The sequence below is a fragment of the Mytilus galloprovincialis genome, chromosome 4 (genome assembly GCF_965363235.1).
Source record: "Mytilus galloprovincialis chromosome 4, xbMytGall1.hap1.1, whole genome shotgun sequence".
Lineage (NCBI taxonomy): Eukaryota > Metazoa > Mollusca > Bivalvia > Mytilida > Mytilidae > Mytilus > Mytilus galloprovincialis.
Genome location: NC_134841.1, coordinates 94,969,864 through 94,996,166, shown reverse-complemented (window position 1 = coordinate 94,996,166; position 26,303 = coordinate 94,969,864). Strand labels below are relative to the sequence as shown.

The window sequence follows — 26,303 nt, the reverse complement described above, 5'->3', positions numbered from 1 at the left end:
AATGAAGTATTTTGGTATCAATACAGTGAGGTTGATACAATTGTGACATGGACATGGCCTAATATGGCATATTTACTTCTGGTCTTTCACAATGGCATAAAATAAGCATGGTTATGCTAAATATAATAATGAAAAAAGACATGTTTTGTTTTACTATTTATTTTGAAGGCGTAACAAATATGTCAACTTTCTTTGGTTGACTTTTATCAAAAACAAAGGAGTAGACAGCAACAATATAGAAGATCATTCAGATTCATTCAGTACAGGTATCACACAGTCATACAGGATCATTCAGGACTCGTACAGGTATCACACAGTCATAGAGGATCATTCAGATATCACACAATCATTCATAAACATATTCTCTTATTCTTTCAAAACAATCATTCATAAGTACTATCAATGCTGTGAGATATCACTTTCAATATAAAGGAACAATCAGTCTAAATATTTCAGTATTAATTGAACATAGAAATCAGTGTATTTTAACTTTAACTTATACTTTCTGTTTTAGTAGATTTTGTAAGCTGTTCGTGAAAAAAAACACCCATAAGAAACATCCCCTCTTTAAATGAATTGATCTCTATTTATAAAGAGACAGATTTTTGGGGATAAAATTTCAATGAGAATTTTTAATGTGATAAATTTTATATTTTCAGTTGACAATATTCAAGTTAATTCACATATCAGCAATGAAGATAATACTTCAACACAACCACTTGTGTATCACTGACCACAGACATAATTCTCAACATGTACAACCTCACTTTTCAACATGTACAACCTCACTTTTCAATCACAGCTTCCATTCTTATACAACTATCACCCATCACAGTCAATATTCAAGATTCATACATTCTATTAACAGTCATCTTTTTCTTTCTCTTACAAATCATTCAACCGTATCAAAATATGAAACTAAAATAAATAATCACATGACGCAGTATTATCTATTGCAACTTCGTTTTAACTATCTGTTCAACAAAAAAGCATGGAAAATGTCTCTCTATATACAAATGTTCATGAAAATTTACAAATCCAAAGAAATGTGCGCTGGCACATTTTTGAAGGTGTAGGTGCTTGATTTCTCCAGTATCAACATCGAAACATTTAACTAGAGTAAATAGTTGTTGTGAGTTAAAATAAATTCAAGAAAATAAAATCAAGAAAAAGTTTTTTGTTTATGTGAAAGATTCACGTTAAATGTTACAGAACAGAAAATTAAGATTACATTAGATTCAATTCCTTAATGTACTCATACTCATATAATCTTATTGAAAGGTTAAGTTCAGATTCTGATTTAAGCACAGTTTGGTAGTAAATTTATAGAATATGGCTATCTGTCCTAAATATCTGTGAAATAAAGTTCCACTTTAAAAAAAAAAAATAATTATGTTAGTATTAAAAAGTCTGCAAAGACAAAATAAATAGTTATCTGTTCTCCAAAGTTGTAATGGAGAACTCAAGCAACCTACTCCACAAGGAAAAATTCTTATAAAGAAAAAAATTATAAAGCATTTGTTGTGATAAAGACTTTTGTTGATATGTCTCAAATACTGTATATTAGCTATGTTGACTAGGTTCTATACATATTTTGGCTTCACTGCCTAAAATACAGCACCAAAGATACACCTCTACGATCAATGTACAAACTATTTACAAATACAACATATACAAAACATATCTCAGCGTTTTGGCATAAAATAAATATCACAAAATATATTTTGTTTCATGAATGGTGGTCTTCGTACCAATATAAAAGTAAAAAAAAAAAAAAATGAAGTAAAATGTGATAACCCTGTTTTAAGTTTCTAAATCATAGTTTACAACTGATTTCAAATCATCTTTATAATAACATTTGGTTTAACTTTAACCCACTGGTCACATATACACATAGATTCTCTTATTGAATTCAAATACTTGTTTCAAATGCATTAACTTGGCAGAAATAAGTCCATCCATGCTTATATTCAAAGAGCTTTCAGTTCAAATATTAATACTAATTACTGAACACACAATATTTCAGAAATAAAAAATATCTTTAACAAAAGAGAGAAGGAAAACAAGATTTATCATTTAACATACATTTTTTAAAAATTTTATATGAAACAACTAATATTGAAAGGACAAAATAGAGATTCCTTTTACTTCGCTGAATTTCAAATATTTTTCTTTAAATATCTTAAATACTTCTATACAGAAATCATATTAATAAAATAATAAGAAATCCTCTTTGGTGAAAGAAAATCCTTAGGAATGAAATTAAATTATATATTAAATCACATTAACTATATACACAACTAACAGAATCAACAAAAAGCACTTCTTGCTACAAATAAGTATAAATTCTTTTATAAAAAGGTATTTACATAACAAAAAATCGTATTGCAGTAAATGACAAAAATATTTAGTCACTATTTCTATAAATCAACTGGTTTTCTCCAGAAATTTTACTCTGTACTCGGTCCCATTTTTGCATCTGAACCAAAAAGTAGAAGATTTAATCATAAACATCACTGTACTAGACATAGATACAAACCGAATTTAAGAACATTTCAGTTTTATTAATTTTGATAAGATAATTGACCATTGATGACCATAATATCAAAAATTTGAAGAAGTAAAAAATCAAAAACAGTTCCCTCCCTTCCCATTCATTAACAAACTCAAAACAGTTCAATATCATAACAGAACATTCACTAACATGTAAAATACAGAATAAAATTTCTTGATCTTTTCTCGATAACTGGCGATTAATAAAGTCTGAGGTATTCCGTAATTAAAGTTGTCTCTCTTTGGCTATGAAGAATACTGGGATGATGAGAACTGTGGTGTATTATGGTGATGATGGTGATGTTTCTGTGATACCGATGAAATGTCTGTATAGAAGTCAATACTATGATTTTTAGATGAGCCCATACTCGATGGGAACATTTGGTTATTAGATATACCAGTGTACTGGCTGTTAGGCAGACCAGGATATAAGTTCGGATGTGGAACCCCATGCATAGGATTCACATGTAAGTTCGTAGGATGGTTAGAGTGCATTGAAGGAAACGATTCAGTCTCTGTTGTAGGAACTGCATTAAATCGTGGTCCCTTATTAATGTTTGATGAATTATCAGTTTTTTTCCTCCTATAAAGGAGAGTTATAGCAATTGTCACTGCAATTAATGCGAAACACGTAGGCACACCTATTGTTAGAGGTAGCGATGAACTGGAGGTATCAGAGGTCATTTCTGATAATGCTGGATCTGAAATAGAAGAGAAATAATTAATTGTACATTCAATTAATTTTAAATTTGCAACAATTAATCTATTCGAATAGTCAGCATTCTCATTTACTTATAGCAAAATACATAGTGATCTGTAACCCACCTGGATCAATGATTATTCAAAGTATTTAATATTCTAACTAAATAAAAACAAATCAAAGACTTCTTCCACATGATTGGTCAATATGTACTTTAACCTTATTTATCCCCTGATCTCATTAGATGCATCTCGTTTATATAAAGGATATTGCAGATATCATCCCTCCACTAATTTAATCCATTGCTTATAATCTTACGCATCAATAGACTTTAACGCAATCATTGCTATTTTAATACACACTTCAAAAGGTTTCCAGTTAATTATTAACCAATTTTACATAAAAATAATACAATTTTAATTTAAAACCTGATGTATCTGTACAATGGTTACCTTACAAGGGTTACCTATCATATTTGAATTTTCTCATTCCACTCAGCAATTCAGGAATGTATGCCTCGATAAAATTCAAACATATTCAATGAATGTATAAAAGAATACTTTTTCATGGCAACTGTAGCAGAATTACATATACCAGTATCAAGAATGATGAAAAATGTAAATAGTCCATTTTGAGATGGTCCTCAATTGTACTTACTTGGTCTAACGTGTAAATAGGCCTTTTTAAAGGTGTATCCTCTAATGTTAGCTCCTAAACAAATGTACATTCCATTGTGTTCCTCTGTGGCCCGATTTATCACTAGTTTATTGAGGAATGTCCCGTTAGGAATGGAATAAACATCACCAGTTTTTAAAACAACAAATAATTCTTTTCCTACTTTTATAGTTGACTGGTTGTTCTCAACTTTTGCATTCTCAAGGAGTTTTAACCACTGAAAATAATTAAAATTTACATATACAATTATCCTTGATTTTTGTTGTTGTAAATTCATGATGAGGTTAAAATAAAAGACAGAGGACATCGTCATGGATGTAAAAAAAACAAAAAAAAAATGTGAACACATGTTTGAAAATGAGCAAAATTATACTGTTTAGTATACTATATACTTTTTTTAAATGCAAAAGGTTACAAAATAAATAAATAAAGCTTTAAAATATTCTTGTGATTCTTAATAAACTTGTTTGATAAATAAAATAGAAAACTTTATGCATTGGAATCAGAAGGAATTAAAAAAATTCCAGCAAAAAGTGGAGATAACTCATATACCACTCAACATAGCAGCATGGTATGGGAGATAACTCAATATCTTACCTGAATGTGTGGCTCTATTAAACTTTTGACTTTACATTGTAAAGATGCCTGCTGGCCATAATCTACTGTTGTGTTTAATGGATGAGGACCAATTAATTCAGGTTTTTCCTGGTATTGTTCTGAAAAATATAAATTATCATCAATTTCTGATTTCATAAAAAGTTAACATAAGAATACTTCATTTTTTTTGTAATGATTGTTAAAGAATTTATCATCAGTTGTAAAGTTCATTTCATCGTCTGATAAATACTAAGTAGTGCAAAGCTGACATTTTTGATAGAAATATAAAACCAAAATAGAAACCAGTAGAAAATAACTTTATTACAGTTGTTAAGGTGGTATGGTGTTTGATTGAAACAACAAAAACATGAAATTGTTCAACTTTGGAAGTCTGGTTGATACTAGAGGCATAAAAGTCAAATTTAAATACAAATTTGAAAGACAACCTGTTCAAAAAGAAGAGTTCAATGTAAATGATAATGCCTTTTTTTCTGTCTTATCAGAGAAGTAAAATATACTTATATTTCATTACCCCACTTTTTACGTAATGTTATATGACTGAAATCTCAGAGTTTTAAAGAAAAGATAACAGACATCTATATCAGAAGTCTTATGATTTGATTCTAAATTATGACTCCATTATTCTGTCAAGTATACTGGTATCTTAGTAACTTTAATATCTTGGACTTAAATATATTTTTTTGTGCAAATCAAGAGATCAAATTAGAAAGAATGTATCAAAACCAGGAGAAACTATCTTTATTGCTGTTGTGATGGCGGTACAGTGTTTGACGAAAACAGAAAAAAAAGAAAAAGTTTTTTTGGACGCCTGTTAGACTGATACTAGCAACATTAAAGTCGAATTGAAATAAATTCTTGTTAAATGTCTCATTATTAAACTGAATGAAATCTTTTCAATTTTGAATTTCATTAATTAAGGGAGTTTTTTGCCTATTACATAAGCAGTACTGTGGATGTTACTGAAAAGAGCTATTGTTTATTTTTATATTACGTCCAGGAACTAAATCACAGGATATACCACAACGTTTGTGTACCACAATTAACTTGGGACAGATAAACTGACACAATTCATTACTCATTTCCATTACAATGATGATTTCATTTAAAAAAATCGCTATAAATCCATTTGTAATGTCATCTTTAGCAGTTTATTACAGTTTAATATTAATAATTCATTAAGTATGACTAAAGTGTTAGAATATGGGTTTAATTAGTGCACTTACCTATAACGTCCAACGTGTATGTATAATTAATGGACCCTAGTCGGTTGTTTACTAGACATGTATATTTTCCAGAATGAGCTTTGGTCAGTTCCAGTAATTTTAATGTCCACATGGGTTTCTTCCCATGATTATTGATAACTTCATTGTCTTTTAACCAAGCTATATGTGGAATCGGGTTTCCTGTCGCCTTACACTTGAATCTCACAGAACTTGAAACAGGTCTAGCGAAATGTTGTCGTTTCATCTTGTCTTTGTGAACAAAATGTGGAGAAGCTAAAACAAAAAGAATAATGATAAATATAATTAGTCTTTTATATGACCTTATTCTAAATATTTTTGTGCGTTAAAACTCATATCTCTTCCATCAATTGACTTAACACATTGAGCTTTTTTAACTTAAATTCTAGTTTAACATTGGGCTTTTCTCTCTCCAAGTATAGTTGACCTTTAAGTTCTATATTGCTTCAAGCACAGAAGACATTTTGGTGTATTTTTACTCAGACCATAGTTGATATTAGGGTTATATTGTCATTTTCTTTCATTCTAAATTTTATTCAAAACCATCAACTCTGCTAGGGGTATATTTGAAATTTGTCAAAAAAATGTTGATTATAACTGCTGTCACTAAAGTACATATGACCTTTTGGTCTAGTTATGATAAATATTTGTACCTCCATCTTTGGACAAGTCTTCACTATCTGATTTGGGATACAGATTATTATCTTGTTTAACCATGCCTGTAGATTCATCTATTAAAAGAGTAAAATTTAATACATTATTTGTCAGCAGTCAAAGAGCTTGTTTGCAGAATCTCAATAAAACATATGCAATACATGCACCAATCTTTTCATTCAATAAATATAAATTAACTGCTTCTATAAACCATTCATAACTACTTCTTGTAATCAGTTTAAATTTCTTTTTAATCTGAATTGTGAGATTTAATGTAAAACATCTCCATTCTTAAATATGATTAAATTTGGCTCATTTAGACAAAAGTTGCATGAAAATATGATAACTTAATTGTTCGTGAAGAAAACCTTTGTTTAAAAGTTGTGCAGATAAGAAACTGTTTTCCGCTGGATATTACTTCATTCTTAATGAGTATTTGGCAATATGGCATTTATCATAATGTATTTTCGCTACTGGGATTTAAGTGATAAAACCAGGGGCCCCACTGTGAACTAAATATAAGAGACATATTTCATGGAAAGAAATGTTTCAACTGAACAGAATCTATCAATTAAACAGAAAAAACTTCTGACATTGTATGTTTGATTTTTTCTGTGTCTTATTTTTTTCTTGTAAGAGCAAATGTATGACCTGTTTTCAATTACAGCCAATTTACATCCAACACCTTGCAGATAGGGATTATAAATGTTTTAATATACTGTATTCTGTAACAGTAAGTGTTTCTGTCAAGGGGATATAATATGTTAAGCTGTCATTGCTATCAATGAATGAAGCAAGTTTTTGTATGCATTTACTCAAGAGTACAATTACATCATCAAATTTTTTGTGAATGTAGATTTCTTTCAAGAGAAACGAAGGGAGACAACAATGAGAGGTAAAAGACATATACAAGTATATATATATATATGACAATTACAGTAGGGAAAGACAAAATATGTGGCTCTTATTTTGTCTTTCCCTACTGTAATTGTCATATTTCTGACAAGGAAGCAATAATCTCTCCAAGAAACAGAAAGTTTTCTACTTTGATTAGTTTGGGGGCAATATTGTAAAATGTTTGAATGTTGTTAATTTATAAAAGATGACAAAAAACCAAGATCCTTTATAAAAACACTGATATTGTGTGTGTGTGTGTGTGTAAAGATTGCAGGCCTACATTAAAATTTTAATCACAATACACTTCTGATATTGTGTGGTAAGATTTAAGATTGCAGGCTTTATAACATTTACATTTTAATCACAATGTTCTTTACCAGGAAGCAACAAAATGAGTGATTCTGTCTTATCTAAAGTTAACAAGTCAAGTGACTGAAACAGAGAGAGACAAGAAAATGACCCCCTGTCAATGATATTTACATCCAACATTCCTCTGTCAGTAAAGGTTCAGCCATCTACAGCTGGGGTCTTGGGAACTTTTTTTAAATCTATTTTTCCGCCATGTTTTTACTTTTGGGTTATTTTTATTCAAACACATACAATATGTATGAAGCCTTGTATGTCGTTTACGATTGTTGTTTAATTTGGACCAAATTTAATATTACATGTAGTATTGTCAAGTACTAAAACATTTACAATTTTACTTTTATCGTTACAACAATTTCGTATTTCACCTTAAAACCATGTCAATATTTCATCTCCTAAATAACTTAACATATATATGTTCATGTCTCGGTAATGAAATTGATGGGACAATCTCATGCAATAAGACATTACCTTACATCAATAATATACTTTTCTCCTACATACCAGGCGATGTTGATATTAAACCCTAACCTGAGCCAAACTTAGCATGTCACCAATGTTTTCAATACTTCAACGTTTAATTAGGGAAGAAATATGACAATGTCTTGGTTTTTTAATTCTTTCATTTCCAGTACAATTACTATACTGTTTCTAAACAACACTCACTTTAGTTCTGACAACTTAATCATTTTCTTTAATTTTCTGCATCAAAAATATATATTTTCTATATTCAAAATTAGATATAAGAAGATGTGGTATGAGTGCCAATAAAAAAACTTTCCATCCAAGTCAGAATTGTAAAAGTAATCCATTATACATAGGTCGAAGTACGGTCTTCAACACAGAGCGTTGGCTCACAGGGTACAGCAAGCTATTAAGGCCCCCCAAAAATGACTAGTGTAAAACCATTCAAACCGGAAAACCAAGGCGTGGAGGAATGACAAAAAATCATCCCTGTTTTTTGTATCCTATTTTCTCCTTAAACTGAAATCCTAGATCTGATACTGTTACATAAATAGTTTCCCTCAATTAAATGGCCATAATCAAATATTATTTTCCAAAGACTATTAGTTATAACAAATATGGTAAAATTTACAAAAAATATATGGTATGAAATTACTAGAGCAGATGGTTTAAAGGCCTATACATCACTATTAGTGTCACCGTAGGGATGATAAAATACATTGTGTCATGCAAACTGTTTAATAAGTCCAATAATAAAGGCAATAGTTTTTGTTATATTAGAACCTTTTGTAAACTAATACCTGACAAGCCTTCAACAGTAAACAGTACTTTGTGGCTGTGTGGTCACTATAAAAATGGTAGCTGGGTAGATATATAATTTCATATTTGAACGAAAAGAAATAAATCATGCTAATAAAATCCAATTAAATTTTCCTTCATCACAACATTATTAGATAATATAAACAGTTTCCTCATCGTAATACTGTTTGTTTAGTAATTAACAAAAATTAAAGTCAGCATTAAAAATCTATTGTCAACAATTTCATTTATTATAATTGAAAAGATAGTCATATATAGGAAAACTAAATAGGAAATGCTTTCACACAGACATTTTTTCCATTCTTTTATTAATAGTTTAACATAGTTTTTGCTTTTAAATAGTGATATGATAATACAATAATTATGTTGACGGTTTCCTTGTCTTGTATACTTGTACATAAGAAGTGTTGTCAGAACGGCCACAGACATTTCACTACCTATATAATAAACATGACAAGACTAACCTCATTTAATAACATTCTTACTTTACATATGATTAGAAATTTAATTTATTAAACCCAATCATAGTAAACAAGATGACTGTCATAATTCTAAAGTTTATTATGTTACTGAACATACAGTCAGACATGACCGCAACTTTTAGACTTAAGCTTTTATTGGGAAATTTAGAGGAGGATGTGATGTGTTTGTTCTGCATCTGATTGATAGATTGATGTTGAACGCCACTTTTCAGCATAATTGTGTTATTTCATGGTGATCAGTTTTTATTGGTGGTGGAAAGCGGAGTGCCCAGAAAACTACTGACCTTGGGATAGACTATGTAAGCTTTTGATGACCCTTTTTTCCATTACTTCTGGAGAAAAGAAAGGCAAGTGCTACATGCCCTCCAGGAAGGTTTCTTTAAAGTTTGTAGGGGGCATAATGCAAAATTGTAATCAAAGGATTGAGAAGTCTGATATGACAATGATGCAACAAGTACTATTCTCTACATAGAATATGCTGATACCACCACAATAGACAAAAAAAACTTGATTCTAAATAATGTGAAGTTATAAAGATGTAACATGAAGCCAGATGAGGCAGACAGCCTTTAAGATAATAATCTTAATGCACAACTTAATGGGAATGAAATAAGATATTTTACACTCTCCATTGTTATAAAATATATCATTATTCTACCTAATAAATTTGCTGGCATGTAATCTATCTGGATATATATTCAATTTAATTCATTTTTAATAGAGAAAAACTTTAATTGACATCTGCAATGGATTTATAATTCATATTTAATATTGTTGTTGATGTTTACATATGGACATGGGTTTTCTGGTATGTCTAAGGTCACTTATTTCAATTTTATTTATTTAAACTACTAATTCCCCAACTTTTTTTCTCTCGATATAATTTAACCCCGAAAAAAATCAGTAAAATTTTTTTTCTAGAGATATCAGTTTTGTCTAGATGTTTTTTAAAAGTCCCTGACATACTATTTGCTGATAGAGCGTGAACATAAATCTAACTCAGAATAGACAGGATTGAAATCTAATTTGCTTTTAAACAGCATAGAAAGTGTGATATTTTTTACCAATAAAGTGTTATAAATTATGGAAAATACGTGTCCATAAGATGTAATCATAGGGATATTATCACATAAACCAATTAAAATCGATGCAAACTTGGTCAATATTGATAATATTACCAGTATCATTTTTCCTGTATCAACTGGTGTATTAGTGTTAAATTGGCACTATTATAACGTAACTACTTTTGTAATTATATAGATTAAAAAATTATTATGGCAATAAATGTGTTATAGATGTAATATGATAAAAATTTATGGGCTTTCATAATATTGGTTTATGTTACAGGCGCATGCATTAAAGATGTGCAGAGATATTTAAAGTATGATATGCTATTAAAGACAGAAATTTATAAAATTCATTTGTAACTATATCAAAGAATGAAGCTTTTTTTTTATTAAAAGAAAATTTCTATTCGATAGGCTGATTCTATCCCAGAATTTGCTGTCTTTGTAATATTGAAATTTTTTCCTGTGATCTTATTCTTGAATAATTGTAGCTGCTAAAGTTATTCATGACAATAATTTCATTTATTGAACTGGCTGTAGCGGGATGTAATACGATTGAATACCCCTTCATTACCTCAGATCTAATATAAAAATTTCATACAAATCATACAAAAAATTTCAGAAACGAAATGCTAACAGACTTTATTGAATGACTTTAATGGTAACCTTATAGTGGTCAGTCAAGGGTGGACAATGGTCTTGTCATGTCCAGACTAAATCTGATGGACAGGGCATTCATTACAATGATGTCCAGTTAGTAATATATTGTGGTCTAATCATTAGGTTCTCCATAAATATGTCCAATTATATTAACTCCAACCTCTGATTGGATTTATAATAACACAGATGTATTAACCATTAAAATTAATCCACTAAAATAATTGAATTATTCCCGTTATGTTTTATAAATTTGACATTAATAGAAGGTATATGAAAAAGTGATTTACAGGTGCATATTGCTACTTAAACAAATACATGTCAGCAATTAAGTGCAGGTTTCTCTACATTTAATACAACTGTACATGTCAAAATATTTTACCATATGCACTGCAGAAAGTTCGGGAAATATATTTGCAAGCTGGTATTTTTAATTAACTGGTTAACCCATCGGCTAATCCGTTTCCCTTCACAACATGGTTACATCAAACTTATATTGATAGGAAAACTAGTAAATTTCACTAAAAATTAAAAGTAACAACATATTAAAGTGCTAAACGATAACTTATGAATGAAATCATTTATTCTGCTTTTGAATCCTTTCTATTTCCGTCTTTTTAAACCAAACCTGCAAATTTTGTATCAAATTCAGAGATTGAAGATCAGCTTATTGTCGCCTTTGCATGTAAAAGAAAATTTCACCCATAAGCATTAAAATAACAAAAAAAATGCAGATTGTTTATTCATTAATTGGTGGAACTAAGGGCACTGTTTTCATAAAGTGTAATTTTCAATGAGTTTTTATTATAAAATAACTTCAGACAATATGATGTTGGAACCCCTCTTATTTCAGAATCCAGTACAATATTTTAATTCCTCCTTCCGTAGATTTTGTAAAGTATCATACATACACAAGACTCCCCATGAAACTTAATAGATTAGGTGTTTTCTTTAAATTTCCAACAGCTATTTCAACAAATGAAAGGAAAGTTGAGATTATTTTTCTTCATGTCAAAAAAGTAAAAATGAGATATGGCACCTTGGAAGTAAAACCAGAAGCTACCAAGAGATCACAATCTTGATTGTTCAAATAAGACAAGCTAGGTCACACCACAAAGAGAATATTAATTTCTGAGCCAAATTTTAATGGAGTTAGTGAAATCTGATTACAATAATATTATTTATGAAAACATGAACTCACTACTAAAGTATAAAATCATATTATTACTAGGTCTGCCATTTTAATTGAATATTGGTGTATTTATTTTCACAACCTTATACTCAAAGTACTGTCAGTAAATACCTTTGAAATGCCACATGCTTTCTTAAGTTGTTTATTTTCAATTACTCCTTTAGAAATCTAGGTACAATTGCAATACACCTCTCCCGATTTAAACACGATTGTGTTTAAATCGCCCTGAGACTTTTTGTTATTTCTGGAGATTGAAATCGGGAGAACTTTAAAGAAAATGAAATTCCTTCTAAATGTGTTTGTCCAGTGGTCTAAATGACCAATATTGTGTCTAGATTTCAGTTTACTTAAGTCCAATCTAGATCATTTAATAAAGAGTTTTGTTAATGTTTGAATGAAAATAAATATGTATTTAGAACAGTGGTTTTTCCCACCTTATTCTCTTCCAAAGTAACAAATAAAACTAAGTTTCTCAGATTTTTATACTAGAAATTGCATGAGATGCAAAAAATTAAAGGTGTCTAATAATAATGTTGCAGTGTGTCATGAAACTATTTACATTTTGGAGACAAAGAACTTAACATTGTCAAGACAGGGTCTTAATTGTCTTATAACCATTATTTGAGAAAAAGACATTTTCATTTTTGGTGACATCTGCCTACTAACTCTGAAGATTTCAGAAAAACCCATAGGGATTCTTTCAGGAATCAAGCTTAGAAAAGTGAAGAGTTGCTCTTAATTTGATTGCATAAGATGACTAATTCATTTATTGTGCATTGGCTGTCAATGTTACAATTAACCAAAGACTCATTAATCACGTCGCATTACAGCAGATTTTGTCCCTTGTTTTTATTCTTCATTTCCTTTTGGTCGAGTTTACCAAATGTGTATTTGTACTACATAAACACACATGTCACTTGTTCAATTGTCAAAATAACTTGTTTTATCTCTTTTTTTTTTTTTTTTTTGAATAAAAGTACAAACATATTTCAACATGGAATCAATTTATAGGATCAATCCATGTGATATCTTTATCACTAAGTATTTGTTATTTTTAAAACTATAACTATGACTCTTTGGTTTAAATTGAAAATCAAAACTTTGTTTCATAAATAAATACAAGATATTTATAAGATGTGACAAACGATGCTCTGAAAATGGACCAATTGACCCTATCACCAATTTCAAGGTATTGATTAATATTTAAATTTTTAGTTAAACTTAGTAAAGAAACGTAACTTCATCACAAAAAATACTCAGAGATCTGAATATTTAAAAACTTTCTTTTTAGAATTATTGTAAAGTCGGTATTTTGTCTTTTTCCATCTATAAATGCATAGACACAGTATGTTTTGTTGAAGCATTCGTTGATATTAGATCTTCAATTAATACACCCCTGGAGTCATGGGAAGTTAATTTTTCTTTTTAAATTTCTCTTTTATTTGAGGATTACAAACTGAATATCGTCTGCTGAGAGTGAAGACCACAACATCTTATTTCAATGAAGACCGTTTATATTTTCCACAAGAATGGAGGACTTCAATGGTGATCTCGCACCACAATTTGAGGTGTGCTACGGTAGATTCACTAATCCGTAGTATTAAGACATGTTCATTCACAATATTCAAACAGCTTTACACCAATAAAAAGAGAAGAATCACTCACTCTGTGTCAACTAGGTGCAAAAATTGGATTCAATTAAACATGGCCCCCAAAACAAAAGTTCCAGGTGTTTGGAGAATATAAAAAAAATATTTAGAAATAGACCTACAGGATTTTACTGGGAAAATAATTCATAGGTTTGAAAGACTTCTCATAATTCAATTAAAATAAAATTATAAAGTTTAGAATATGAAAAGATGAAGTATCCACCAATTGCTTAAGCTATAACTGTACAAGGACACATGGTTTGGTTGCCATGGAAAATGTAGAAGAAAGTCTCATTCTGTAATTACCGCTTCAGTTTCTGTAACTCAGGCTGATTCTGAGCAAGTCTAACTGATGTCGAATGAGGACAAAAAATAGGTTTATTTATTCAAATATATAAGTAAATATTTGCACTGGGCTAAAACATTGTCAGAATATATCAAGAACCCATTAAACCAACACGAAAAACATTTCTGAATATTTTTTTCCAGTTCTGTGACATTTTTCAGTATGACAGCCTAATTTCCTACAGTGGTGTGAGTTATGTAAATTACTAATGTTGACATTTATAGATATTTACAATGGCGACCTTTACAATGTTTATTTCCCATCATTACCATCTATTGTATTATTATAAGTCTTATTTGGGTGCCATCATTTAGTATCATTTATTTATTTAAATATGACAAACTTATCAGTTGTCACTTAAAAACAAAGGGTGTCCCCTTTAAACTTGGACTGATAACAGCTTCACTACATTAGAATTGGGTTAGTTACCTGTCTAATGTACTCGTATAGTTACATCAAGTACAGGTATGGACCAATGTCCGCTGGTCAAATGCAGCAGATGGTCCCAGTTTTCAATCAGGCAAAATTTATTGTTATTAGCACACCTGATTCACATGTTTTTCACTTAGAATGTTTTAACCCTTGCAAATTTCACACATATTAAAGAGAAACTTTCTGAATAAAAATGAAAAAAAAATAGAATGTTTGGAAGCAACATTTTATTTTTTGGTAAATTACATGTAAGGTATATGTTTATAATGAGACAGCAATCCAAACATAAACCACAAAAATACATTCATTTTTATTCTGACTAAACATTGTAAAACAAAAAAAGTTTAAATTTAGTAAAAATGAAAGGCACAGAATTGCAGGAGAGATTTCAGAAGATTTGTTTACATTGCTATCCATCTTATCACCCTAAATGACCTGCATACAAAACCTCCTGTAATAAATCACTGAATGCAATAAAAGGGGTAATAAAAGTTAAATGGTTGACCTCAAGTTATTATTAGAGTTCACTCCAGGTCAAACTGTCCACAAGTACCTTATGAATATATAGAGAGGTCTTCATTACAAAAACACATTAATTAAAGATCACTTAAGCCCTGTCAAACTTCTTTAAACTGAAACACTATACCCTCAGCTCTTTAACCCTGATTTAAATGGTGTTAAGAACCTATAACTTTCAAACAGAATATTATTTTCAATATGATTATCTTATCTGTGTCATCATAATAAAAGGCATTAAAATATTGTATATTTACTGGTAGTTTTAATGATTTGAAATAATTATTTTCCCATGAATCTTTATCAAAAAGTAGAATTCACTTAAAGGCTGAAGTAGGTTCCATTACATTGAGAACCATTCTGTATATCTGCATAAAAACTTTTCAACTTAAAAAAGTGTTTAAAAAAACTAATTTGACAGTTCCTGGATATGATCTTTCTTACCCCTTTACACAAAAACACTAATTTACTTTTCTGTTTCTGACCCTGTGACCCTCCAAAAAACAATCACCTAACCCTTTGACCCTCAACAAAACCATCTTTATTTGGATTCATTAGTAAGCAAAATGAAGTCAGTTTTACAGAAATTTATCTCAATATTTCATGGCTATCTGTTTTCTTTTGATGTTTGTGTTGATTTAAAGGATAATGATATATGCTTAACATGAAAATCTTTCAGAAATCTGAAAATATTTTCTCTGTAAAAGTAAAAAACATGAAGTTTTAAAGAACCACTTGAAATTAAAAGATCTTTTTAAGTGTTCATATATGATGCCAAATAAAAATAAGATTCCCCCTAAAAATCCCCCTTTTGTAAGTGTACTGCACCCATACATTAAGACAAGTGATGTCAATTAATATGTATTATTTTGATAAGTAATGAGTTGTGTCAAATCAAATATTCCTTATTCGAATAAATCATTACAATATGAAAAAAGAAAATGTCAAAAATGAAATTAACTTCAATTTCTAAAATGAAACACTTGTTTAAACAATATTCCCTCAAGAGGTTTTTAAAGTATACACACATTCAGCAATTACTGAGCATGATTCAGAAGTACTTTAACAGGAAAGTTAATTCAATATTCAATATATTTGTCAAATTTCCATCTTTTGAGCATTATCGAGTTTTAACAGCAACTAAAATGGCAATATCTACAGCATTGTCTCTTTCAATAAGATTTGTATGTTATTGGGATGATATTATTGTCACGGAGGCAGGAAATTTACCTGGTATAATTACCAATATTCTAGTTTTAGTCAATTTCATGGTTCCAAAAAGCCATTTTTATTCCAACAAGAGTAGAAAGATTATCACTTAAGGATAATTAGAAGTAATCTCAGTGGAGTATTGATTTGGTTTGTAGTAATAACAACTATACCCTTGAGTAAAGAATGAAAACATTAAATCTTAGGAGATTTGTCACAAAAAAAAAAGACTTTTCGCTTAATTGCCCCAGTTCCATTATGTAGGGCAATAAAAATGAAATGTTTTCAATAGAATAAAAAAACCTGGTAACTTTATGTAATGACAACAAAACCACAATACATTTGTACTATTTTCTCATAAATTATTTCTCTAGTTGCTCCATCTTTAGTGTTCTTTGTTGGTGTTCTATGAAAGAATGTCTTCTGTTCTTTTTACCTTCGACCATGCTTCTGAGATTATGATTTTATATTGAGGCTTTGCTAGCCTCTTTTTTAATTTCAATCCTGGACACTTAAAATTTTGTGACATTAAGCAACACAAAGTGTCTGATTATTTTTCAGGGAGCTGACTTGGGAAAAAAATAAGTAATTATCCTATGAAATCTTTACCTTTTACAATTAATGTGTAATTGACTGAGTAGCTGCCGAAACCATTGACAGCTTTACACAGATAGTTCCCAGCATCCTCCATTGTAATGTCAGTTATACGTAAAGATCCATCCGATAAAATCTTGAATTTATCCCATATTCCGTTCACATCATCTCCATCTTTATACCACTGATTTAACGCTGGTGGATTAGCTTCCACTGGACACAAGAGTTTTTTAGTAGTGTTTACATCCACAACTTGTCGTCTTTTATACGGATGTGCTAAAGTGGGTGGACCTGTAGAAAATATGATGGAAAAAATAAAAGTAAATTCTTACAGTTATAGTACTAAAATGGTTAATGTTTTATTGTAACGGGTGCCTTGCATGTCTCAGCATCTTTGTTGATATGAATATCTAACTGTTAATGTTTTATTGTAACGGGTGCCTTGCATGTCTCAGCATCTTTGTTGATATGAATATCAAACTCTTACTGTGTACTCTGAATTAGTTTTTGCAATGTTTTTTTGCCATTTTTGCTAGTGATTTTTTTTACTGTCAACTTTTCAAATGCTGTATATTCTTTTCTAAAATACTTGTTATTTACCAAGTTTAGTTTTTTATGTGTAAATTGCATTGTTCCTAAATACATGTACCATTATTTTATTTTTCTATTACTAAATGGCATGGTTACCACTTGGGGATTATCTGATTTAATCATTGAAACAGATAACTCTATGAACCAGTAGTAAATTTACTCAGTGAAACATTCCCCCCATCTCAATCCAATTCTAAATTTCCCAAATGTGCAACTATCAAATTTCAAATGTCACTGGAAAAAAACCTGATGTGAATTTTCCAATAATTAAAAAGAGAACTTATCCGTGATTCTCTTTAGCCTTCAAATCATCCTTTGTAAGGGAGACGTCATTTCACTAGTACCCGTCATGATTCTTATGACGTGGATGCTTTGGAGCAGAATAAATACGATTAAATTTCAGTGATTTTCCAGGGTTGTGAGACATACCTATCATTAAGTGGCATGTGTCAAATCACTTATATATATATATAGACCACCAGCAAACTCAAATTTTTAGATAAAAAAAAACTTCTATACTAAAGTGAAAATTCTGAGGTTTAGATTAAACTTGCCATAATTTTATGACATTTTTGCTGGTCAAACTCAACTGTCAAAATTTTTTATAAATTGAAAAAAAAAATGGTTGTCCAGCTAAATGATATTTCATCTAAAACCCTTTGATCTAGTGTTAATCTAAAGAGACTTAAAATTCAATTTCCAAACTACACAAAAGACTGATATTCTGTGTTGAGTACCAGTATCACTGTGATACCATATTCTAACATGACTCCCACTAATAACTATGTTATTGTATACTATATAGAGAAGTTTTGACAGCTTTTCTTCTGAGTCTACCAAGAGAGGATCAAATTCACTTTATATGACTGGTACAATAAGTAGACAATTAAATATTGATATAAAAAGACAATTTATTTTGCAATATTGAAAAATAATCCTGATTTGTATGTACATATGATAAATAGATCATGAGCCTGTGGTATATAATTTGAATCCACTCCCTGGGGACAGTTCTCCTTAATGGATGTTACAGTTATCTCCATTTTATTAAATTAAGAATGAAATTAGAGTATTTAGGTATAATATATCTGTTATAAATATTTAATAATTTTGATAAATGGATTTTGACTGGTAAACAATGTTTTAGGGTGTGAGCTTATAAATAGGTGTTGTATTCTGTCACCAATGTGGGAATTAGGTTTTAAAGCACTGCAAGCTCTAGTCTGGAAAGGCTTAACACAGTATTGTTGTCAGGGATGAAATCATAAGTCCTGGTTATAAGTGCCCTACCTAGTGGGCTCTTGAGATAGTGAGACAAGTACACATATCCTTCCCTTATACATACTTGATATTTGGTCCCAAAATTTTATGTTTTTCAAGTTTTAATTGTTAATACTAATCCAACTCCTGTTTCACTTCCTTTCACCAAAAATATTATTGATACCTAATGGTTAAGGGAATTCTAGCACAATCCCTGTTAATTATGAAGCCAATCCCTTAAAAGTATTAAGAAAAGTTTCTCAAATATTCATCCAATCCTTTGGAAACTTGTGACTTCTGAAACGGACAACAGTTGCTAATTACCTCCCTTGTCAATTTCAAGGCAATATTGTCTAAACAAAGAAATAAGAATGCGTTTGAAAAGGATTATAAGAATGATATAATACATGTAACAGGTGTGGAAGCTATGTTTTCTCTTGTAGTCGTTCTTATATATCATTCTCTGTTCTTGTTAAGAGAAATTGCTGTTGAAAGATTTGACAAAACAGCTTCGTAATGACCTACTTATGCAAATCAAGTAATTTGTCTTTACTGAACATTAATGACAGGCATACTAACTTGTATTTTGTTTACATATATGATATTTGGTCTAATTTTTTCCTAAAAACATGTTAAACTTAGAATTATGTTTTTGTGTTTCAAAATGGCTGATTAGACCCATTTAACGTGTATTGCTTTCTGTTTCTAACTAGGACCAATACAGTAATTTTTCATATCTACAACTGACACAATAAAACAATGTTTTGAAGCTTTTTTTTTAAAAGATTCATAAGAATTTTCACACAAAGGTGAAAGGACCTTGAGGATATAAAAGCCATTACTTTGGTATCATTTTTGGAAAATCTAAAAATTTATTTTCTGTAATTTGTTCATGATGCAGTAATAATCAATTACATAACCAAGTATAAATTTATCATCCCTGGTTCTCAAATTAAAATTGATTGAAAATACAGATTTGTGAGAATTGACAAATCCCCTTATTCCTTTTTCAAGATGGGCTTAGGATAAAACAAATAACTTGATTTGAGCACATATTTCAAATAGATATTTAACAAATGGATATTACATTACAGGAGTGAAAAGCTGAGCAACTCCATAACTTGATAGACAATTATTGATTGTGTAATATGTCCAGTTGCAGATATTTCGTGCTATTCAGGACTTTATGAACACAAGTTGATCCTCCTTTTATCCTTAGGTTAAAAACAATTACCAAACATAAAATGAAAGTCAAATTGGGGAGACTTTGAATTGACCTTAAAACTGGGAGAAAAATACACTTTTCATTCAGAAATTAAGTAAAAATAAACTTGGTTTGTTATTAGAGAAACCCATTGTTCCCCTGCAAAAAAACAAATTGTTTTTCAAGTCAAGATTTGGTCAATTTACATATAAATTTGAAAATGTATAATATTACATGAATGCATCAATCAAAATTTAAATAAAATATAATTTAATCAGTGTTTAATTTACACAAGAACATTGTTATTCACTCTCTGACAGAACTAAATGGGTCATAATATCCTAGAAATAGATTAATATTTCTGAACTTGATTAGAATAAGGCTTAGTGCAAATATAGATGACATTCAATAATGACACATGGCTTTTTATGCAGTATAATCATGACTGGCCTAAGAATAAAAGACAGACTACTTAATTAAAATAACACATTCCTTATTCAGACAAAAAGTTATAATAAAAATGCCAAACTAGAAATTCTTATATATGAATATTTAACTAGTCATATCATTGCATAATTTAGGTTTGCACAAGAAATTTTTCTTTTGAAAAGCTATGTGACAATGATTTGACTTATTACATGAAAAACAGAGAATGAAAATACATCTGCAAGAATAAAAAATAATGAGTGCATCTACCGAAATTCCAAATTTTTAACAATACCAGGAGAATGTCTGGTTTACAATTAAAACACAGTAGGTACTGCAATTAAAGACACCACATGCCAACTCATTGCAAAACGTTTTGATTTTGCAATTTTTATTTTTGTAAAGAATGTATTTTATTGTTTTTTGTTCATTATCCTAATGATTTCCTCGGCTGAAGCCATCATCCCTTGATATTTGCTGTCTGACACCTCTGTCAGGCTTTTTTTGCTGCCAAATATACATGATCTTTAGGTAAATTTTTATCCCTTTTATATTTGTTCAGGTGTTGAAGATGTCTTGATAAATTTTATTCAAACATCCTCCTTCTAAGCAAACAAAAGATAATCCCCTCCAAAAATAAACTCATCTTTATAAGTCATATGTTTATCACATAATTGAATTTTGAAATTCAAAAATTTTATGAAGTTCAATTGTGGTTACATTAAGGATAACTATACGGCTAATAGAATGTGATGAATTTTTGTTATAAAATCTAAAGGCTGCCAATGGACTAAATCAGTCTCTGTTTCATTGTTTCAAAATAATATTTCTCTATCTAATAACAAGAAAAACATTTCTCCTATATGTAGTTAATGGCTAACCATCCCCACACTGTAAATCATGTTTTTTCCTGAAGATTTCCTTAGGTAACACGTTCATATATTTCCTGATTTAATCATAAATTGTTCAATAATACTTTTCATACAGGGCAAAAAGGGGTGTCAGGCAATTAATCAGAGAGCTGGACAACACTTACCCCTAAAGGAGACTGGTGAAATATTAATGTTGGGGTAACCTATATATATCATTTTGTTTTGATCTTAAATAAAAAGCATCTGTTATTGGAATATGCCCAACTTTCTTTCTATATGATCAGCCCTTAGTTTGCCAGGGAAACAAACTAATGTAAAAGAAGCACCTGTTTTCTAAAAGATAGATGAACTATCTGTACCATGAAATTCAAATGTCAAGATAATCTATTTTATTGTATTTTATAATCCTGATTCACACGTCCTGCAACTAAGGCCATTACTCTTTAAAAATATATTTTGTCTTTTTTAAAAAAAAAAAGAAAGACTTTTTCTATGCAGCCAGCATCTGTTTTCAGTTATTTTGAAAAAAATCTCATTTATTTCCCAGTTAAAATAGTTTTTTTTTCAGAATGGATATATTCCCATGTCTGTGTGATTCTACTACTTTGCAATTTTGAAAATGACAATTTTATAGGAAAAAAAATTTAATTCATTTTTGTTTTAAATATCTTGTTCCTTTCAAAAGATATTAAGATTTTTCTGTTTTCTCATTTGAAAAAACAAGTGAATATTGGACTATCTATTGTTTTTCATTAAAACATGCTTGTTTCTGTTAATGCACAAAAAAATACTAAAACTCCTGTGCTTTTTTACTTATAATTTACAAAGTGCCAATAGGTATAAAAAGTTGTGTCCATTTATAATTGTCATAGATATTAAATGAGGTATGTAAATAGTTGGTCTTTTAACTGACTCACAAAATGACATTTCCTTCTGGCTGTCGTCTTATGTAAACTTCAAACAGCACTTAATTAATTGCATTTAAGATTAGCAGTGACAGTCAACATAAACTAAATGAGAAAACGCAACCAGGAGCACAATTATGAAATTTGATATCACAGTCAAGTCAAGGTGCTTAACTAAATACTATGCTATAATGTTGCATTTTATCAATCATATGGCATATAATGCAGGTGTCCCTATGAAGATAATCTAAAATGTCACAATTTTTTGAATTTATTAAATATGAGGATGTTCGTAATTTATATTCAACACCCACAAACACGGCTGTCACGTCTCCTATTCTAGATTATAGTGTAATATGCTAAAATGAAAATTAAGCAATTTATTAACAATTATAAGGCAAAAAAATTAAGATGGTAGAGGTGACTTCTATGGTGAATTAATCACTTTTTTTTTTCAAATTGGTAAAGTAAATATCATGCATCTAGCAGGCATGTCTTTTTTTTTGTGAAAATAAACATCACTAATAGAAACAGAATCCATTTATTCTACTGCTTCTATTGCCAGTATCAGCCAAAAATATAAACAAATTAAATCATTTGTTTACAAAACTAATTGCTTCCTTCACTAAACAGCCACAAAGTTTCAAACATTACATGGAACTCCAGAATGAAGAATCAGTCTCCTTTATATAACTGAAAGTTATGATGAAGAATTAGGTTTTAGTTTGCATCTTGTGAGGCTTGGGCTCATTAAGAACTATATTAAAGCTATTAGGGTGTGCTTAAATCATGAGTAATGAAGAGAATCAGTAAGTTTAGCAACATCTATATCCACTTTTGTTTAGTAAACTTTGTAGCACCTTACGCCATATGGTTAACATCCAAGGCCAGATATTTGGCATTACACAGGTTTTAAGAAAAAATGAGTGATTTTAGTGATCATAGCTGTTATTTGTTTATATATTAAGAAATAAATGTAGATTTTTCATGGTATTTCTGTAGTCAAGGAAGGTATTTACTTTTAAAGGTGCAAGAATCTTTAAGAGCTTATTGAGGCCTCACTCACAGTGACTATGAGATGAAGAACAGCAATAAAAGTGCTGTTCCTTTCCTTTTTGTGGTTTGTTTTAGTTTTTTTGTCTGATTTTGTGTCATGGATGGATAACTGATATCCTTTATTTCTCTATAACTACTTCATAAAGTCTACCTATTTCTAACACTGAATTTGTTTTTTTTTCCAATTTTTTTTTCTTTCTTGAAAATTCTGTGCATCAGATCCTCCCTCCTTCTTACAAGCACATGCTAGTTTATGCGCTGGTAATGGGGCACTTACTTCCTAAGCATCAAATGGTCATAAATGCATTATATAATTATGATATATCATATTATGAAAATAAAGATATGTCTAAGTTGCCACTTGGGAGTGTCAATCAAGAGATTTAGTGCTGCAAATTGACTGTTTATTTATATTAAATAGATAAGATATGCATGTACTTAGCATTCACAAATTTCTTATTATCAAAGGTCTTTTTAAAAAGATGTTTTTCTCATAAAATATCAAAAATTGCCTCCCAGTCTTACATCATCTTACACAACTTTCAAGTGACACATGTAAATAAATATAGTTTGTGTCATTTATTCCTCAACTAAAAATATTATAAGATTTTTACAGCAAGAACAGCTTTTAACCTTTAACTGTGGTAATACAAACTTTCTTTTGTTTGTCTTTACAGAATTACAATTACACAAGAAAATTTCACTGTCACACAAATGTCTTGGACAAATAACTTTCATTTTTACACTAGAAATCTTCTGAATAGAAGTGAATTACAAAAATCTTGTTCGGTCTGTCACAAAAAAGAAAAGATTAATCAGGAAATTGATTTAATTCAACTAAATCAGATTAACGTGTGCAGATCAGTCTAGCTTCTTTGTTGTTTAGATGGAAGATGGCATGCATTAAAGACTAGATTCTATCGGGATTCAAAACACGCATATGCGCTTTTTCCATGTTAAAATGAATTTCCCACCCACAGAAATGTCATCACATGCTTCTCATCAATTGTAGATCAACTGTAAATACAATGCATGTCAAATAATTAGTGCACATGTTATAAATTAACCCTTAATGATGACTTAAACAGACCTTCCAAAACCTTCAAATGTAGCATTAAACAATGAAAAAAAGTGGTTGGATTTACAGGAGAAAAGTCAGCCTGAATGGTTAAATATCAATGTGACCAAACTGCACTTATTTAAAATTACTGAATACAAGAAGGAAAAGTGTTAAACTAGTGTTTAGTGGACTTTGCCTTTTCTAAAGCCCAACATGCATAATTTTCAATCAAAAACACATGCTTATACTTGTGTCATTGTCCTAATCATTTACAATTTCCTTTATCTCCATGAATTAGTTGGCACTACTTGGTATCTGTTAATTTAGTAAATTATTAACCCTTTTAATTTCCTGTATCAATTAAAATATGCATATCCACACCTAAACATGATACAATAAAAGTCCAAAGGTCAAGATCATGTCCACCACTTTATTAAGATTGAGAGTCATGTACATCAACTTCTCAATTACACCCAAAGGGGAAAAGCCAAAATATTTGGTTTATTAATAATTTATCACACATCTTACTTAATCAAAAACAATAAAAAGGTCTTTCATGTTTTTAAAGAAAATATAAGAATTACTACAAGAATTACAAGAAATGCTGGTTTAGAAAGTGATACTAACACACATGGTCCAAGTCCGTCATCATAATTACCGAACATTAAATATTGACATGTTATAATTTACATGGATGAACAGATTAATTAGTTTCTAATTGAAAAATTAAATTCATATTGCAATCTTTCAGCAGTTAGGTAGTGCCAGAACTGTGTTTTAATTAAGATTCTGTTTCCAAAGCAAACCAGATGGTTTTGAGAGACAAGAAACATTTTGCTCATTTAGGAAATTCCACTTCAAACAAGCCATCTTTAATTGTTTACATTTCAGCTTGCGATGCTTCCAAGTCAATACCAACATTTTTCTAGTGAAGCAAACCAACTGTAAAATGGCTTCCCCATACACTAATATACCAGCTAGTATAAACACAGTAAACCTATTAGAAAACAGTAAGGAACAGATGAAAAAGTCATCATTTATCTTATCCTTATTACATCCAAAGTCATCTCTGTCTTCATTTCTCATTTGGGTTTTTAGGGAAATTGTTTCAACCTCTGTCATCACTAATTAATTTTTTCTGGGGGGCACATCTAGCAAAAATAGTAAAATGCATGTTATTGTTTAGCGTTTTAAATTTCCATTTGACCACCAAAAGCAGATGCATCTAAAGTTATATGCAGGAGATCTTTGGATTTTTTTAATCAAAATATAAATAATTTTTACCATTTTTTTTCCTGGAAAAACAAGGGGGGAAAGATAAGGGACATTACTTTGTGCAGATTTGAACTATTACATACCCCTTTTTTCCACAGTTCACATTCATAAAAAGATAAAATTACTCAGAAATAAATTTCAAATGGAACCTTTCTTGGGAAAAATAATTTTGCTTTCAATCTTGCTCTAAGTTCGAACTTTCAGTTGATAAAGCAAAATGCTAAGGAATTAAGATTATAACCATATACAATCTGCTGTTTTATGAATAAGAACAAAGACTACATTTCTGACACAGCTAAATATATGTTTCTCAAAACTAAATTAAGAGCTTGGATCTAATTTATGACTTTCTTGCAACATAAATAAAACGAGGAAAATACATCTGCAACTGGTACATGTCAATTTTTGTAAAAGATGGATAAAAATATCAAATATTATATAGAACGACATGTAGATTATGGAATTAATCAACGTCCCGTTGGGCTTTTGGTAACAACTTATCTACAAAATGCTATTACACAA

At 29.8% G+C, this 26,303-nt stretch overlaps 1 protein-coding gene across 5 annotated transcripts in view; it reads right to left on the bottom strand.

The window, feature by feature from the left end:
* Positions 1-143: 143 nt before the first annotated feature.
* LOC143073460 (fibroblast growth factor receptor-like 1) overlaps positions 144-26,303 on the bottom strand; it is a 35,039-nt gene continuing 8,879 nt past the window's right edge. For all 5 annotated transcript variants that reach the window (XM_076249020.1, XM_076249023.1, XM_076249021.1 and 2 more), the window contains exons 3-8: positions 17,148-17,423; positions 6,441-6,518; positions 5,770-6,042; positions 4,526-4,644; positions 3,911-4,145; positions 144-3,254 (exon numbers count right to left, since the gene is read on the bottom strand). In XM_076249020.1, the coding sequence (XP_076105135.1) occupies positions 2,800-3,254; positions 3,911-4,145; positions 4,526-4,644; positions 5,770-6,042; positions 6,441-6,518; positions 17,148-17,423 (1,436 nt within the window). In that variant the 3' untranslated portion in view covers positions 144-2,799. The remainder of the gene's footprint in view (positions 3,255-3,910; positions 4,146-4,525; positions 4,645-5,769; positions 6,043-6,440; positions 6,519-17,147; positions 17,424-26,303) is intronic.